General features: G+C 42.6%; 2 protein-coding genes across 3 annotated transcripts in view; one reads left to right on the top strand and one right to left on the bottom strand.

Annotated features, from left to right (window-relative positions):
* Window positions 1-1,077: 1,077 nt before the first annotated feature.
* The window catches only part of LOC124048848 (prosaposin-like), a 62,678-nt gene continuing 45,997 nt past the window's right edge, over window positions 1,078-17,758 (top strand). Inside the window, exons 1-4 of the mRNA XM_046369968.1 lie at window positions 1,078-1,231; window positions 2,255-2,385; window positions 2,559-2,682; window positions 4,997-5,214. The gene's annotated coding sequence lies outside the window, so the exon portion shown is untranslated. The remainder of the gene's footprint in view (window positions 1,232-2,254; window positions 2,386-2,558; window positions 2,683-4,996; window positions 5,215-17,758) is intronic.
* LOC124048849 (sorting nexin-24-like) lies at window positions 7,435-15,942 on the bottom strand. 2 transcript variants are annotated; one of them, XM_046369969.1, is made up of 7 exons: window positions 15,755-15,942; window positions 15,234-15,317; window positions 10,631-10,735; window positions 10,393-10,487; window positions 10,240-10,269; window positions 9,265-9,329; window positions 7,435-9,086 (listed from the first exon to the last, which is right to left on the bottom strand). In XM_046369969.1, the coding sequence occupies exons 1-7, from the start codon at window positions 15,821-15,823 to the stop codon at window positions 9,016-9,018; spliced, it is 519 nt and encodes a 172-aa protein (XP_046225925.1). In that variant the 5' UTR covers window positions 15,824-15,942; the 3' UTR covers window positions 7,435-9,015. The 2 variants fall into 2 exon arrangements, with proteins under 2 accessions (XP_046225925.1, XP_046225926.1); XM_046369970.1 differs by lacking the exon at window positions 15,234-15,317.

Below are 17,758 nucleotides of genomic sequence, written 5' to 3'. Positions count from 1 at the left end.
TGTATAATGATAATCCATCCACCGGACAGGTGTGGCATACCTAGGTAAATGAGAAATGCTCACTAACAGGGATGTCAAAAATATAAACACAACATGTAATGTGTTGTTTCAAGAGCTGAAATAAAAGATCTATGAAATTTTCCATATGCACAAAATGCTTATTTCTCTAAAATTATGTGCACAAATGTGTATATATATATTGCTCTTTGACCTCTGGCTATAATGGCCTGTATGGGTACTCCTGGAATATGATGGTTCACTCTCGCTCCCACCAGCATGTCAAGATCACCTACCAAGATGGAAAAACAGGAGAGGTTGGATACCTCAACCCTGGGGTGAGCCACTGAACCATAACACCAATATAGAGTCATAGGAAAGGTCAGAAAGCAAAAGTGGAAAACATGGGGAATGTGACACTGAGGAGTATAAGCTCAAGTCGATTCATTAACCATTCAACATCCCATCTGAACAATGATGGCACTCTGGGTCTGATTTTAAGTGAACTACATACAGAGTCATCAGCCCTACATACAGTAGGACCTCAGATAAGAACACGTTGTGAATGGAGGTCGCCCATAATGTTCATTCATTCACTTAACACCTTTCTAGAAAATATTGATTGCGTACATCTTATTTAATTATGAACTTTTCTGTGACAGTATCTGGGAGAAGGTGGATCTGAGTACCTCATACTGCAATACTCATGAAGGTGTTATGACTGGTTCCATAAAGGTGTTGTGAATGTCTTATGTATACCCCATACATGTGGTGTTCATGTTTTGTGTGTGTGTATTTACATGTTCTGAAATAGTTCTGTGGTGCACCTGTAGGTGTTCACTCAGAGTCGGCGGTGGAAGGACCATGGGGACATGCTAAAGCAGTATGCCACCTGCCTGAGCCGCCACCTGCCTCACTACAACATCTCTGACCCAGAGATCTTTGACATCTGGGTGTCCATCAATGAACGCTTCCAACAACGGTACAACATAGCCTTTTTGTGATCTTTCACATCCTCCACATGGATAGAAATGTTCTTCGCAGTTTGGTCTTAGAATTCTCTTTTCCCTTCAGTTAGGATCTTTGACCCCCATGTGAACATTGTGAAGGCAGACTGGTCACCATTACGCCCAAATCCATGGCTCTGTTGGTGGACCTCTCTCCCTGGAGGACAAAATTTCAGGAGATAAGAGGACTCTTTGGACAACCAGAGTCTTCATCGCAGACTTCCCAGGTTCGGGGTCTCCCCCTCTCCCTCATTGTTTTCCATTGAGAGTAATTATATTTTAGTCATTTAGCAGACTCTCATCCAGAGCGACTTAGTGCATTCATTTTAAGATAGCTAGGTGGAACAACCACATCACAGGCATAGTAAATAGACCTTTACTCAAGGTGAGGAAGGAGGGGGATTATTTAAGATACTCTTTGAAGAGGTAGGGTTTGAGGTGCCTTCAGAAGATCGGCAGGGACTCGGCTATCATAGCTTCATGGGGAAGCTGGTTCCACCATTGAGGTGCCAGGACAGAGAAGAGATTGTACTGGGCTGGGGCTGAGCTGGAGCTGCCCTACTGTAGGAATGGGAGGGCCAAGAGTCCAGCGGTGGTGTAGGGTTTGAGCATAGCCTGAAGGTAGGGAGTGGCAGTTCCTCTTGCTGCTCTGTTGGCAAGCAGCATGGTCTTGTAATGGATGCAAGTTTTGCCTGGAAGCCAGTGGAATGTGCTGAGGAGCGGGGTGACATGGGAGAACTTGGGAAGGTTGAAAACCAGGAGGGCTGCAGCGTTATGGATAAGTTGCAGGGGTTTCATGGCACAAGCTAGGAGCGAGTCACTGCTTTGATGTTTGTAGAGAACGACAGGGTGTTGTCCAGGGTCACACCAAGGTTCTTTGCACACTCAGAAGCTGACACTGTGGAGTTGTCAATCGTGATGGAGAGGTCTTTGAGCGGGCAGGCCTTCCCCGGGTGGAAGAGCAGCCAAGTCTTGTTGAGGTTGAGGTGGTGGGCCGACATCCAAGCTGAGATATCTGCCAGGCACGCAGAGATGGGTGTCGCCACCTGGGTGTCAGAAGGGGGGAGAAGGAGAAAAGTAGTTGTGTCATCCTCATAGTAATGATAGGAGAAACCATGTGATGATATGACGGAGCCGAGTGGCTTGGTGTATAGAAAGAATAGGAAAGGGCCAACATGGTGATTACTGATTCCTCACCCAAAGTACATTTCAATCCTAATCATGCATGTGTTTGTTCGTCTTGCCTCTAGGTCTCCACCTAGATAACTATGTCAGTGAGGACCTGGGCAACACCAGTGTGCAGGTGCTGCAGGGCCTGCTGAATGTTAAGATAGTGGATGAGAAGGAGAACTACACGCTCCAACCTGGAGAGCAGAAGCAGGTATGCTCCTTCATCACCCTACCTGCTTCAGCCAGCCTGTAATAACACCCTTCAATGGATGACAGCTGTACTGTAGTCATTATAATGGTGTGGAACTTACTGCTAAACACAAGTTTCAAATTCCAGTTGCCATGATGTTGTTAGGAGTACTCATTGTATGTGTGTGTGAGCAGCTTCCTGCTGGGGCTGAGGAGCCGTCCTGCTACATGTACATCTACGGCAACTCCACAGAGGCAGCGCTACAGAGGAACTTCACTAAGCTGTTTGAACTGCAGGAGCGGGTCCGCAACGGAACAGGTCAGGGCTTAAATATACAGCGCATTCGGAAAGTATTCAGACCCCTTCGCTTTTTCCACATTTTGTACGTTACAGCCTTGTTCTGAAATTGATTCAATGAATGTTCCTTAAAAATATACACGCTACCTCACAATGACAAAGCAAAAACAGTTCTTTGTGTGACATTTTTGCCCCTTTTATTAAAAATAAACATACCTTATTTACATAAGTATACAGTCTACCTGTGGTCAATTCAATTAATTTTGAATTGAGCCATGAGGTTTGCCAAACGGCCAAAAGGCACCTAAAGGACTCCCAGACCATGGGAAACAAGATTGAACTATTTGGCCTGAATGCCTAGCGTCACGTCTGGAGGAAACCTGGCACCTTCTCTACGGTGAAGCATGGTGGTGGCAGCATCATGCTGTGGGGATGTTTTTCAGCGGCAGGGACAGGGAGACTAGTCAGGATCGAGGGAAAGATAAACGGAGCGAGAGATCCTTGATGAAACCCTGCTCCAGAGCACTCAGGACCTCAGACTGGGGCAAAGGTTCACCTTCCAACAGGACAACGACCCTAAGCACACAGCCAAGACAACGCAGGAGTGGCTTCGGGACAAGTCTCAATGTCCTTGAGTGGCCCAGCCAGAACCCAGACTTGAACCCGATCAAACATCTCTGGAGAGAGCTGAAAATAGCAGTGCAGCAACGCTCCGCATCCAACCTGACAGCGCTTGAGAGGATCTGCAGAGAAGAATTGTACAAACTCCCCAAATACAGGTGTGCCACGCTTGTAGCGTCATACTCAAGAAGACACGAGGCTGTAATCTCTGCCAAAGGTGCTTTGAGGTGGCGAATCGCATCTCTGCATGTCTGGCAGACATATCAGTGTGGATGACGGATCACCACCTCAAGCTGAACTTCGGCAAGACGGAGCTGCTCTTCCTCCCGGGGAAGGACTGCCCGTTCCATGATCTCGCCATCACGGTTGACAACTCAATTGTGTCCTCCTCCCAGAGCGCTAAGAACCTTGGCGTGATCCTGGACAACACCCTGTCGTTCTCAACTAACATCAAGGCGGTGGCCCGTTCCTGTAGGTTCATGCTCTACAACATCCGCAGAGTACGACCCTGCCTCACACAGGAAGCGGCGCAGGTCCTAATCCAGGCACTTGTCATCTCCCGTCTGGATTACTGCAACTCGCTGTTGGCTGGGCTCCCTGCCTGTGCCATTAAACCCCTACAACTCATCCAGAACGCCGCAGCCCGTCTAGTGTTCAACCTTCCCAAGTTCTCTCACGTCACCCCGCTCCTCCGCTCTCTCCACTGGCTTCCAGTTGAAGCTCGCATCCGCTACAAGACCATGGTGCTTGCCTACGGAGCTGTGAGGGGAACGGCACCTCAGTACCTCCAGGCTCTGATCAGGCCCTACACCCAAATAAGGGCACTGCGTTCATCCACCTCTGGCCTGCTCGCCTCCCTACCACTGAGGAAGTACAGTTCCCGCTCAGCCCAGTCAAAACTGTTCGCTGCTCTGGCTCCCCAATGGTGGAACAAACTCCCTCATGACGCCAGGACAGCGGAGTCAATCACCACCTTCCGGAGACACCTGAAACCCCACCTCTTTAAGGAATACCTAGGATAGGATAAAGTAATCCTTCTCACCCCCCCCCTCCCCCTCCTTAAAAGATTTAGATGCACTATTGTAAAGTGGCTGTTCCACTGGATGTCATAAGGTGAATGCACCAATTTGTAAGTCGCTCTGGATAAGAGCGTCTGCTAAATGACTTAAATGTAAATGTAAATGTGCTTCAACAATGTACTGAGTAAAGGGTCTGAATACTTATGTAAATGTCATCTTTTTACAATTATTTTAATACATTTTTAAAAATTTCTACAAACCTGTTTTTGCTTTTATTATGATGGGTTATTGGGTGTAGATTGATGAGGGGGAAAAAAACTATTTAATTTAATACATTTTAGAATAAGACTAATGTAACAAAATGTGGAAAAAGTCAAGGGGTCTAAATACTTTCCGTATGCAGTGTACATACAAATGGAACTAACACACACAATAGGAACTAGCACGCAACACAAAGGAAGTGCTAAGCCAGTGTTACCCAACTCTCATCATCCTGTACCCCCAACAGTACACATGTTCGTTGTAGCCCTGTACAAACACACCTCATTCAACTCATTAAGGGCTTGATGATGAGTTGACAAGTTGAATCAGGTGTGCTTGTCCAGAGTTATAATAAAATGTGTACTGTTGAGGGTACTGGAGGACCAGGGTTGGGAAACACTGTGCTAAGCTAACACATTGTCTTGCCCCCACAGAAACAGAGCCCCTGCTTCCAGAGCTCCTGCCTCCAGAGCTCCAGCCACTCATCACTGGAGACAACGATGAGGGGTCAGAGGTCAATGTGTCGGATCCCGTCATCCGGCTGTTTCTACGCCAACAGTGACGAAGTAAGGAAGTGAAGAGGCACAGGGAAGCCAACATGGTCGAAAGGCTGAACCAGTTTACTGTGAAAGTACTACATGCTGCGGCAAACGTGAGTGTTTTTTTTCATTGCAACTACCAAAACCCATGACAAAACTCGTACTTATGTCAATGTCCTTGTCCACAAACAATTTCCCCATGAGGATTATAGTCATTATCCTGTCTTCTCTTAAACCCATGCGATTCCTCCACTTTCCACTGGTATTGTGCACCAGCTTGGCGCGTTTCTATGTTTTGTAGTTAAAAGGATAAAGAGAAGCGTTTCCAATGACATCATCGGTATGCATCATATGATTTTAACCAATTGTCTACAAATTTGTTGTCACTTATCCTTTTTACTACAAAACATAGAAGTGTGCCATTTTCACATACATTACATGACCAAAAGTATGTGGACACCTACTCGTCAAACATCTCATTACAAAATCATGGGCATTAATATGGAGTTGATCCCCCTTTGCTACTGTAACAGCCTCCACACTTCTGGGAAGGCGTTTCACTAGATGTTGGAATATTCCGTTGGGACTTGCTTCCATTCAGCCACAAGAGCATTAGTGAGCACGGGGGCATTGTCATGCTGAAACAGGAACGTGTCTTCCCCAAACTGTTGCCACAAAGTTGGAGGCACATAATTGTTTAGAATGTCATTGTATGCTGCAGTATTAATATTTCCCTTCACTGGAAATAAGGGGCCTATCCTGAACCATGAAAAACAGCCCCAGACCATATTCCTCCTCCAAACTATACAGTTGGCACTATGCATTCGGGCAGGTAGAGTTCTCCTGGCTTCCGCCAAACCCAGATTTGTCCGTCGGACTGCCAGATGGTAAAGCGTGATTCATCACTCCAGAGAACGCTTATCCACTGAGTCCAATGGTTGAGAGCTTTACACCACTCCAGCTTACGCTTGGCATGGTGATCTTAGGCTTGTGTGTGGCTGCTTTTGGCCATGTAGTGTATCTTAACACCTCTTCTTCAATTTTCACCTAAAATGACATACCCAACTCTAACTGCCTGTAACTCAGGACCTGAAGCAAGGATATGCATATTGTTGATACCATTTGAAAGGAAACACTTTGAAGTTTGTGGAAATGTGAAATTAATGTAGGAGAATAACACATTAGATCTGGTAAAAGATATTTATTTTTTTGCACCCTTGTTGAAATGCAAGAGGCCATAATGTATTATTCCAGCCCAGGCACAATTTAGATATTGGCCACTAGATAGCAGCAGTGCATGTGCAAAGTTTTAGACTGATCCAATGCACAGCTGTTCAAAACGTTGTATCAAGACTGCCCAAATGTGCCTAATTGGTTTATTAATACATTTATGTCCTGGGATTATTTTGTTGTTGTTACTTACAACCTTATGCTAATCACGTTAGCTCAACCGTGCCGTGGGGGCACCGATCTCGTCAAGGTTAATGTTCAGATGGTGCTGGAGATTAAGTTAAAAACATTTGGAAATTGAATTCTATTTAAATGTAGACATTAGCATTTTAGGAAGGAGTACATGTCATAGATTGTAAATATAAGGAACATATCTTTGAGGGTACCATGAGCTCTGTGTTGTAGGTTTCTGATGACAGCCATAGCTATGGGTAACCTGGCAGTAGGCCTCCCTCCACCATGAAGGAACCAGAGACAAATCAGGACGAGGTTGGCCACGATGAGCTCTAGGAGTATTGTGTGTGTGTGTGTGAGAAAATGTATTAGTAAATTAATTAAATGTGTTTGAATGACAGCGAGAAGATGCTAGACTGTCAAGTTTGTTACAAAAACAAAGTCAGAATTATCAATTTTCCATCAATTAAATCCAAATAGACCTTCACAAAAGGTATCTCTTTGCTATGCCTAACTTTTAATGAGGTCATTTGATTGAGGGTAATAATTTTGTTTACTTGATAGGTACCTACACAGCTAGCAAGAATAAAATGTTATTCACAAGAAATTCATTAAAAGGCTTAAAAGCAATACAAATAAAGTTGTCTAGTAGTGGTGTAGCTGAACTTCATATGCTAGCTTTACTATGAAACCTATGGTATCAATGTTTGACTTGTCACCATTTGCATTCCGAAATGCAGCTGGTACTTTTCTAATAACATGATACAATATTCACATTCTCAGTGTTTTTTGAACTTGAACGCTCATGTAAGTTTCAGATTTTGGGTAAACCTTAAAACGGGGGAAATGTAAAAAGTTTCATGAATATGTAGTCCACACAAATGCCAGGAAGTTTCACTCATTAGTTGAGAAAAAAAGAGAAACCGGTATTGAAGTGTCATGCTTTATTGCGGTCTGTCTTAATCATGATATTTTACAGATTACTGTGCTCTGCCTAAAGTGCTACAGTACAACACCACAGTGTCATTAATGGTAGGGTGTCATGGCACAAGATACATACTGTACAGGACATACATATGCTATATACACAAGATTTAAAAAATAATAATTAAAAATCATTGGATTTGTTAACACCGGGCATGCTTTTCTCAGTTGAAGTGGACAATTCTATACATGGGTTAGTTTAACAAATGAAAAATGATTCGCTAAGTGTGCTAGTGTCCACCTGGTCTCAATTCAGAGAACACATTGGATAGAAATAAAGGATGGCAGAGAATTCTAGTCAATAGAATGCCCAGACCATCCTCATATTTTAGAGTATCTATAGTATTAACCATCCATAATTGTCTAACGAATGACAAGTGCAAAGTAAATGTTAGACCAACTAAACTCTTCAAAAAAGTATCCACTGTGAAATACGCACTGTGGAACATTACAGCACCGCTAACAGTTTAGCTCTGGAGTGCTTCAGTCGCTAAGTTGGATCAAAACTCTGGCATTTTTAAATGGCCCTTTGTTGTAGGTTTACAGCAGCAGTCCCACGTTCAGAAAGAGCAACAATGAACCACATTGTTCTTCTTTACAATAGAGACACACTAAGATAAGGCAGACAAACAAAATGCATCTTATTACACAGACAAGTTCAGCTTCCCTTTTTATATTTCAGCTTTTTAACCACGCATTTGATCGGTTGCCCTTCATTAATTCATAGCTAATATAGAGTTAAACCGTTTGACCTATTAAAGGTTATTTCATCAACCTATCACAGTGTAAAACCGCGAGGTCTCACCTTCATTTTAAGGGAAATACCATTAGTAGATGCATACAGCCTGCTGGTCCATAAGGCTGAGTCTATATGCATATGCCTTAGCTCCATTTACATTAACGGGGTAGTGTACCTAATAAACTTTGAATGTCAGTATAGTATTCATTTTATATATCTGTATCCATGAGTTTCTAGTGGATAGACCAATAGTTCAAGAGAAAATAGCCTCGTTAATGGAAAAAAGCATATTTCATATTAAACACCAATGTTGTTCACTAAATTGATGGTTAACATTTAGGATAATCTTTGACAGCGTTGTCCTAATTTTTTATTTTAAATGTGATAAGGCCACACAGAAGGCCAGAGATTAGACACCTGTGATAATCTGATGTACCCAAATGGGTAGTAGATTAAATAAAATCCTTGAAAATTACCAAATTCTGGTAGTTTACTGGTAACTTTTAAAATGTTCAGTAATATACCCTCCCTTTGCAACCATGTTACAGTAGTGTTCATCTTTGAGTAACAATACTTCCGAAAAGGCATCTCTCATCAACATATCCATTAATGCTGGGAAACAAACTACAAAATGACTATGAATAGATAAAAATGGTATATATCCACACACACACAACTTTTAGAATAATGTTCACAAAATTGAGACGCTTACAAGTTGTACATTTCTGAGTCATCCCTTTGTCGTCAAGAGTTAGTAGTAAGTCCTCCAAACTGGCATACAGTAACTCTACCTTGGTTGAAGGTCTGGGTAAAATATTCCATGTATCACTCCTTCTATGACAACATTTGAAAATGTATCTATGAAGAGAAAAAAAAGTCAAACTGATTTGTTCTATAAAATATTGCATTTCCCCTTCAAATGATTAGCTGTTGTATTTACATAATTAAATATTACATAAAGAGATCTCACTTTAATATTGCAACAATATTGATTGTCTATTCATGGGCAGTGTGAAGATGTGTAAAGATATGTTACCGTGGGTGGATGGGAGCAGGTAGGGGTCTCGCTGGTAGATCATGGTTGGCTGATGGGTCAGTTTACTACAGAGAGACCAGGGAGGAGAAGGAGAAGTCAAGGGGGTTAAGGATCACAAGCCTGATAAAGCCAGACCTCTGACAACATTATGATGAATAGTTAGCTATTTTGACATTATACTTTGGAATTGACCTACATCAAACTACTATAAACTAAATAAACTATACAAAAGGTAAAATCCACTAATTCACACTGTTAAATAACACTCATATGTGAGAAGAATATTATTTGAGAACAAATGTTTCATTTTGGCGTTTATAACAAGGTTGGTAGAAGCATAAGAAAAATCGCTGTGGAAATCCGTTGCAGCTCAAGTCGATTACAAAATCCACAATGCAACGCTCTGACTAACGGCTAGAAAACGTAGTGACACACAATAATACCAAAGACAATATCAGTATGTAATGGAGCTAGTTAGCTGTAAAAATCGCCTAAACTGCACTACCAATTTAGGAGTATACAATCTCACCATGTTCAACCTGCATTCCCATTGCCTTTCTATAATATCTCTGGCAACTGCACCATACAATGCACCCTGGACCAAAGAAGCAGACAAATAGGAAAAATGTGCTAGACCCTCGATTAAAATACAAATATCTCGAGGTAGGAATATCACTAAAATATGGTCAATGGCTCACTTGAGAGAAGACATCTTCCCGAGTTATGAAATCAGCTAGTATTGAAATCGGACAACGTATGATATAGGTTTTCGCAATCTAAAAGTGGTATTCCTGTTAAATTCCAGTGTAGTGAGAGCAACTATTATGGTGCTACGTAATACCGGACGGATTTCTGCCTGTTTGAACGGCAATAACACAGATACACATGAAAACATTAAATGACACAGGGAATTGATAGGAACAAATACAATATAACATTCAAAATGGATGAACCTTTCAAAATCACTTAACAAACCTTGACTCTTCAGATTCCATTTCAAATGACCTTTAATGAAAGAAAAACATACAAGATTCAGAATCAGTTTGGTGATTTTTACATAAAGGCAGGAACTCTATTCTTGCGGAGAGGAGAGATGTTCTATATAGGGCACACTGTATAAAAACTCACCCACAGCTTTCTGTTTTTGGCAGCGAGGGAAAGTGGCGGATGTTGAGGAAATCCAGGAATATCTTTGGGAGAACTTCATTCTCCATAATTATAGTCTGTTAAATAACAGACACAAGAAACAAAAGCAAATGGAAGTTGGGGGGAAAAAATGTAATTGTACCATTTTAATGAGCTGTATTTATACAAAATATGGGTTTGAGGAAATGGTCCGTGTAAACCTGTAGGTGTTCTGCATTACCTGTAGGTAGAGTTCCAGACCATGTCTTCTCTGCTCCAGAACTTTGGGAACCCAGTTACGTACATGCTTAGAGGGGATCTCAGGCAGCTTTATGCTCTTCTTCAGCTGAAAGAAGCAAATTTCAAATTGAGCATAGTCACAGGGCATGGATTAGGGTAGAGGAAAAATTAAAAGCCTAGCTCAAGCCTAATTCCAGCCATTATGATTTTCATATCCTTCACCCATAGACTAAGGCTATTCCACTAATTATCACCCCACTAACCTAGTCCAGCCGTATAACATTGTTGACAATGATGGCTCAATATATGTTCTGAAAGTATTGTGGGTTCAGTTCTTGCATCAGGAATATACACTATATATACACAAATGTATGTGGACACCCCTTCAAATTAATGGATTTGGCCATTTTAGCCACACCCGTTGCTGATGGGTGTATTAAATCGAGCACACCACCATGCAATCTCCATAGACAAACATTGGCAGTAGAATGGCCTTACTGAAGAGTTCAGTGACTTTCAACGTGGCACAGTCATTGGATGCTACCTTTCCAAAAAGTCAGTTTGTCAAATTTCTGCCTTGCTAGAGCTGCCTCTGTCAACTCTAATTCAAATTAAAGTTTATTCATCACATGCGCCGAATACAACAAGTGTAGACTTTACCATGAAATGCTTACTTACAAGCCCTTAACCAACTGCACAGTTCAAGAATAAAATATTTACCAAGTAGACAATAATAAATAGTAACACAATAAGATTAACGAGGCTATATACAGGGGGCACCGGTACCGAACCAGTGGTAGAGGCTAGTTGAGGTAATCTGTACATGCAGGTGGGAGCGAAGTGACTATGCCTAGGTAACAACAAACAGCGAGTAGCAGCAGTGTACAAAAAGGGGGGGTCAATGTAAATTGTCCAGTGGCAATTTTATAAATTGTTCAGCAATCTTATAGCTTGGGGGTAGATGCTGTTGAGGAACATTTTGGTCCTAGACTTGGCACTCCGGTACAGCTGGCTGTGCGGTAGCAGATAAAACAGTCTCTAACTTGTGTGACTAGAGTCTCTGACAATTTTATGGGTTTTCCTCTGACACCGCCTATTATATAGGTTCTGGATGGCAGGAAGCTTGGCCCCAGTGATGTACTGGGCCGTTTGCACTACCCTCTGTAGCACCTTATGCTCAGATGCCGAGCAGTTGCTACACCAGGCTGTGATGCAACCGGTCAGGATGCTCTCGATGGTGCAGCTGTAGAACCTTTTCAGTCTCCTGAGGGGGAAAAGGTTTTGTCGTGCCCTCTTCACAACTGTCTTGGTGTGTTTGGACCATGATAGTTTGTTGGTGATGTTGACACCAAGGAACTTAAAACTCTCAACCCGCTCCAGTACAGCTCCGTTGATGTTAATGGAGGCCTGTTCGGCCCTCCTTTTCCTGTAGTCCACGATCAGCTCCTTTGTCTTGCTCACATTGAGGGAGAGGTTGTTGTCCTGGCACCACACTGCAGGTTCTCTGACCTCCCTATAGGCCATCTCATCGTTGTCAGTGATCAGGCGTAGCTACCACTATTGTGTCGTCAGAAAACTTAATGGTGTTGGAGTCGTGTTTGGCCACACAGTTGTGGGTAAACAGGGAATACAAGAGGGGACTAAGTACACACCCCTGAGTGGCCCCAGTGTTAAAGATCAGTGTGGCAGATGTGTTGTTGCATACTCTTACCCCCTGGGGGCGGCCTGCTAGGAAGTCCAGGATCCAGTTGCAGAGGGAGGTGTTTAGTCCCAGAGTCCTTAGCTTAGTGATGAGCTTCGTGGGCACTATGGTGTTGAACGCTGAGCTGTAGTCAATGAACAGCATTCTCACATAGGTGTTCCTTTTGTCCAGGTGAGAAAGGGCAGTGTGGAGTGCGATTGAGATTGCGTCATCTGTGGATCTGTTGGGGCGGTATGCAAATTGGAGTGGGTCTAGGGTGTCCGGGAGGATACTGTTGATGTGAGCCATGACCAGCCTTTCAAATTACTTCATGGCTACCGACGTGAGTGCCACAGGGCGGTAATCATTTAGGCAGGTTACCTTCGCTTCCTTGGGCACAGGGACTTCTTGAAACATGTAGGCATTATAGACTCGGTCAGGCAGAGGTTGAAAATGTCAGTGAAGACACTTGACAGATGGGCCACGCATGCTTTGAGCACACGTCCTGGTAATCCGTCTGGCCCAGCTGCTTTGTGAATATTGACCTGTTTAAAGGTTTTGTTCACATCGGCTACCGAGAGCGTTATCACAGTCATCCAGAACAGCTGTTGCATTCGTGCATGCTTCAGTGTTGCTTGCCTCGAAGAGAGCATGACAGACATTTGTCTGGTTTGCTTGCGTCACGATTTCCCTTTGTAGTTCGTAATAATTTTCAAGCCCTGCCACATCCGACGAGCGTCAGAGCCGGTGTAGTAGGATTCAATCTTAATTCTGTATTGATGCTTTGCTTGTTTGATGGTTGGTGTGAGGGCATAGCGGAATTTCTTATAAGTGGCTGGATTATTCTCCTGCTCCTTGAAAATGGCAGCTCTAGCCTTTAACTTGATGCGGATGTTGCATATAAGCCATGGCTTCTGTTTGGGATATGTACATACAGTCACTGTGGGGACGTCGTCGTTGATGCTCTTATTGATGAAGCCGATGACGGAGGTGGTGTATTCCTCATTGCCATTGAATGAATCCCGGAACATATTCCAGTCTGTGCTAGCAAAACAGTCCTGGAGTGGAGCATCTGAGTCATCTGACCACTTCCGTATTTAGCGAGTCACTGGTACGTCCTGTTTAGTTTAGTTTTAGCTTGTAAGCAGGATCAGGAGGATAGAATTATGGACATATTTGCCAAATGGAGGGTAGGAGAGAGCCTTGTATGCATCTCTGTGTGTTGAGTAAAGGTGATAGATTTCTTTCTCCCCTGGTTGCACATGTGACATGCTGGTAAAGATTTGGTAAAACTACATTAAAGTCCCTGGCCACTAGGAGCGCCGCTTCTGGGTGAGCATTTTCTTCTTTGCTTATGGCCTTATAGAGTTGGCTGAGAGCGGTCTTAGTGCCAGCTTTGTTTTGTGGTGGTAAATTGACAGCTACAAATAATACAGATGAGAACTCCTTGGTAGATTGTGGTCTACAGCTTGTCATAAGGTACTCTACCTCAGGCGAGCAGTACCTCGAGACTTGTTTAATATTAGACATCGCGCACCAGCTGTTTTTGACAAAAGAAGACACACCCCCACCCCTCATCTTACCAGAGGTAGCGTCTGTTCTGCCGGTGCATGGACAATCCTGCTAGCTCTATATTGTCCTGCTAGCTCTATATTGTCCGTATCTTCATTCAGCCACAGTTTAAATGTCCTGTTGGTAGGATCATCTTAATTGTAGGTCATCAATTTTATTTTCCAATGATTGCACGTTAGCGAGAAGAATGGAAGGTAGTGGGAGTTCTCAGGATGCCCGATCTGCGTCCTCTTTTCTGGCGTCTTTTCTTCATGCAAAAGGCGTAGTTCCAGTTAAAGCAGGATATCCTTCCCGTCAGACCCGATAAAGGAAAAAGTTTATTCCAGTCCGCGGTGAGTAATCGCTTTTCTGATGTCCAGCAGTTCTTTTGAGTCATAAGAGACGGTAGCAGCAACCTTGTGTACACAAAACACACAAAAATATTACAAATAGCACAATTGGTTGGAAGAATGTAAAACATCAGCCATGTTCTTCGGCGCCATCTTAGAATGGCGTGTTATTGTGGAGAAGCGTTCTCTGGAATGATGAATCATGCTTCACCATCTGGGTTTGGCGGATGCTAGGAGAATGGCACCTTTTATTTGATTTATTTTTTATTTTATTTTACCTTTATTTAACCAGGCAAGTCAGTTAAGAACATATCCTTATTTTCAATGACGGCCTAGGAACAGTGGGTTAACTGCCGAACGACAGATTTGTACCTTGTCAGCTTGGGGGTTTCGAACTCGCAACCTTCCGGTTACTAGTCCAACGCTCTAACCACTAGGCTACGCTGCCGCCCCAATGCATAGTGCCAACGGTAAAGTTTGGTGGATGAGGATTAATGATCTGGGGCTGTTTTTCATGGTTTGGGCTAGGCCCTTAGTTCCAGTGAAGGGAAATCTTAACGCTACAGCATACAATAACATTCTAGACGATTCTGTGCTTCCAACTTTGTGGCGACAGTTTGGGGAAGGCCCTTTCCCGTTTCAGCATGACAATGCCCCTGGGCACAAAGCGAGGTACATACAGAAATGGTTTGTCAAGATCAGTGTGGAAGAACTTGACTTGCCTACACAGAGCCCTGACCTCAACCCCATCGAGCACCCTTGGGATGAATTGGAACACCGACTGCGCCCAACATCAGTGCCCAACCTCACTAATGCTTGTGGCTGAATGGAAGCATGTCCCCACAGCAATGTTCCAACATCTAGTGGAGAGCCTTCCCAGAAGAGTGGAGGCTGTTATAGCAGCAAACGGGAGACCAACTCCCTATTAATCCCCCATGATTTTGTAATGAGATGTTCAACAAGCTGGTGTCCACATACTTTTGGTCATGTAGTGTAAATCAGTCAGTGGTACACAAACTCACTATTTTATGCAGATTATGGAATTCACTGTAGCGTTTCTCCACTGTATGCTGTCTACCATTCATTAGTACCTCAATTTTAAAGACCTGGTGATGAAAAGAAAGTGATCATGGTTAGGAAATGTGAACGTATAGAGAGATATGCCTTGAATCAATTCACAATCGACAGTCATGGCCACTTAAAATAACATTTTTCAACACAATACATTAAATTACACCAAACTGCTCTTTAGTAACTTTGCTATCCTGTCAGTGTTATCGTCAAAAACGTTTTTACTGTCTGTAAAATTGGTGAAATAGAATGGATCGCGCCAACCGGGTCTTCTCTACTCTCACTCGGTCTAGTCACGTTAAATAAACGTTAGTTGACAGCATTGGTTGACAGTTTGCCTTGAGTCGCTAACAATACTCAAAGTGAATAAATATGCTATTGGTTTGTTTTCAACCATTTGTTGTAAATTTACAATGTTAGCTATGATTGTTGTTTTTCGGAAGCTTACTGGTGCATACATTCAATATCTTACCGTGTAACCTTTCTCCATCGGATTGTCCTCTGAACGGAACGATGGAATGGAAATCCTGACGTTATGCATTTTGGCAAAACAAACCCGAACCTAAATGCATAAAATCCCGAGTTATATATTAATTTGCAGACACATAGATGGGCTTTGGTAGCTAGCTACGGCTAGTGTTGGAATGAATTCTTCTTCTTGTTTCTGTAGAGTATGGAAGAGGCAAATAAGTCCACTGCTCCCATCTACTGGGGTGGAAAGTTATTACAACACGAGACGACCAATATGTTTCTAAAATCAATCAACTGCATGAAAAATCCATATTTTTGAAAAACAAAATCACAATGAATGTCAATGATTTATTCAAGTAGATTTCCTGGAATACATCAAAACGTTGCAGTTATCTTCTTTCATTGCATAAATATCAAACAGGATAAAAGAGACCGCTAGCAGACTAACCATAAGCACAAGCATTTCACAACACAACTAATGTTTTAGAGCACGGGCGCAGTATGTACTTGCTTATATCTAATCATTTTCCAACCCTTAGGGTCATAAAAATATTATATAGTTGTAAACATACAGTTGAAGTCAGACTTTTACATACACTTAGGTTGAAAGTCATTAAAACTCATTTTTCAACCACTCCACACATTTCTTGTTAACAAACTATAGTTTTGGCAAGTCGGTTAGGACATCTACTTTGTGCATGACAAGTATTTTTTCCAACAATTGTTTACAGACAGATTATTTCACTGTATCACAATTCCAGTGGATCAGATGTTTACATACACTAAGTTGACTGTGCATTTAAACAGCTTGGAAAATTCAGAAAATGTCATGTCTTTAGAAGCTTCGGATTGGCTAATTGACATCATTTGAGTAAATTGGAGTTATACCTGTGGAAGTATTTCATGGCCTACCTTCAAAATCAGTGCCTCTTTGCTTGACATCATGGGAAAATCAAAAGAAATCAGCCAAGACCTCAGAAGAAAATGTGTAGACCTCCACAAGTCTGGTTCATCCTTGGGAGCAATTTCCAAACATCTGAAGGTACCATGTTCTTCTGTACAAACAATAGTACGCAAGTATAAACACCGTGGGACCACGCAGCCGTCACACCGCTCAGGGAGGAAATGCGTTCTGTCTCCTAGAGATGAACGTACTTTGGTGCAAAAAGTGAAAATCAATCCAAGAACAGCAGCAAAGAACTGTGAAGATGCTTGAGGAAACAGGTTATCTATATCCACAGTAAAACAAGTCCTATATCGACATAACCTGAAAGGCCGCTCAGCAAGGAAGAAGCCACTGCTCCAAAACCGCCATATAAAAGTCAGACTACGGTTTGCAACTGCACATGGGGACAATGATCATACTTTTTGGAGAAATGTCCTCTGGTTTGATCAAACAAAAATAGAACTGTTTGGCCATAATGACCATCGCTATGTTTTGAGGAAAAAGGGGGAGGCTTGCAAGCCGAAGAACACCATCCCAACCATAAAACACGGGGGTGGCAGCATCATGTGGGGGTGCTTTGCTGAGGGAGGGACTGGAGCACGTCACAAAATAGATGGTATCATGGGGCAGGACAATTATGTGGATATATTGAAGCAACATCTCAAGACAATCAGGAAGTTGAAGCTTGGTTGCAAATGGGTCTTCCAAATGGATAATGACCCCAAGCATACTTCCAAAGTTGTGGCAAAGTCAAGGTATTGGAGTGGCCATCACGAAGCCCTGACCTCAATCATAAAGAAAATTTAGGATACAAACCTGACTCAGTTACTCTGTCAGGAGGAATGGGCCAAAATTCACCCAACTTATTGTGAGAAGCTTGTGGAAAGCTACCCGAAGTGGTTGACTCAAGTTAAACAATTTAAAGGCAATGCTAACAAATACTAATTGAGTGTATGTAAACTTCTGACCCACTGGGAATGTGATGAAAGAAATAAAAGCTGAAATAAATCATTCTCTCTGCTATTATTCTGACATTTCACATTCTTAAAATAAATTAGT

This window comes from Oncorhynchus gorbuscha, linkage group LG11 (genome assembly GCF_021184085.1).
Source record: "Oncorhynchus gorbuscha isolate QuinsamMale2020 ecotype Even-year linkage group LG11, OgorEven_v1.0, whole genome shotgun sequence".
Taxonomy (NCBI): domain Eukaryota; kingdom Metazoa; phylum Chordata; class Actinopteri; order Salmoniformes; family Salmonidae; genus Oncorhynchus; species Oncorhynchus gorbuscha.
Note: the sequence above shows the minus strand (reverse complement) of the source record. Positions and strands in the feature narration are given on the sequence as shown.

Coding starts and splice junctions, on each gene's coding strand:
- LOC124048849 (XM_046369969.1), bottom strand. CDS start 15,823: ATGCATAACGTCAGGATTTCCATTCCATCGTTCCGTTCAGAGGACAAT. Junction 10,488..10,630: donor GTCTGGAACTCTACCTACAG/GTAATGCAGAAC, acceptor GTTATTTAACAG/ACTATAATTATGGAGAATGA. Junction 10,270..10,392: donor CCAAAAACAGAAAGCTGTGG/GTGAGTTTTTAT, acceptor CTTTCATTAAAG/GTCATTTGAAATGGAATCTG.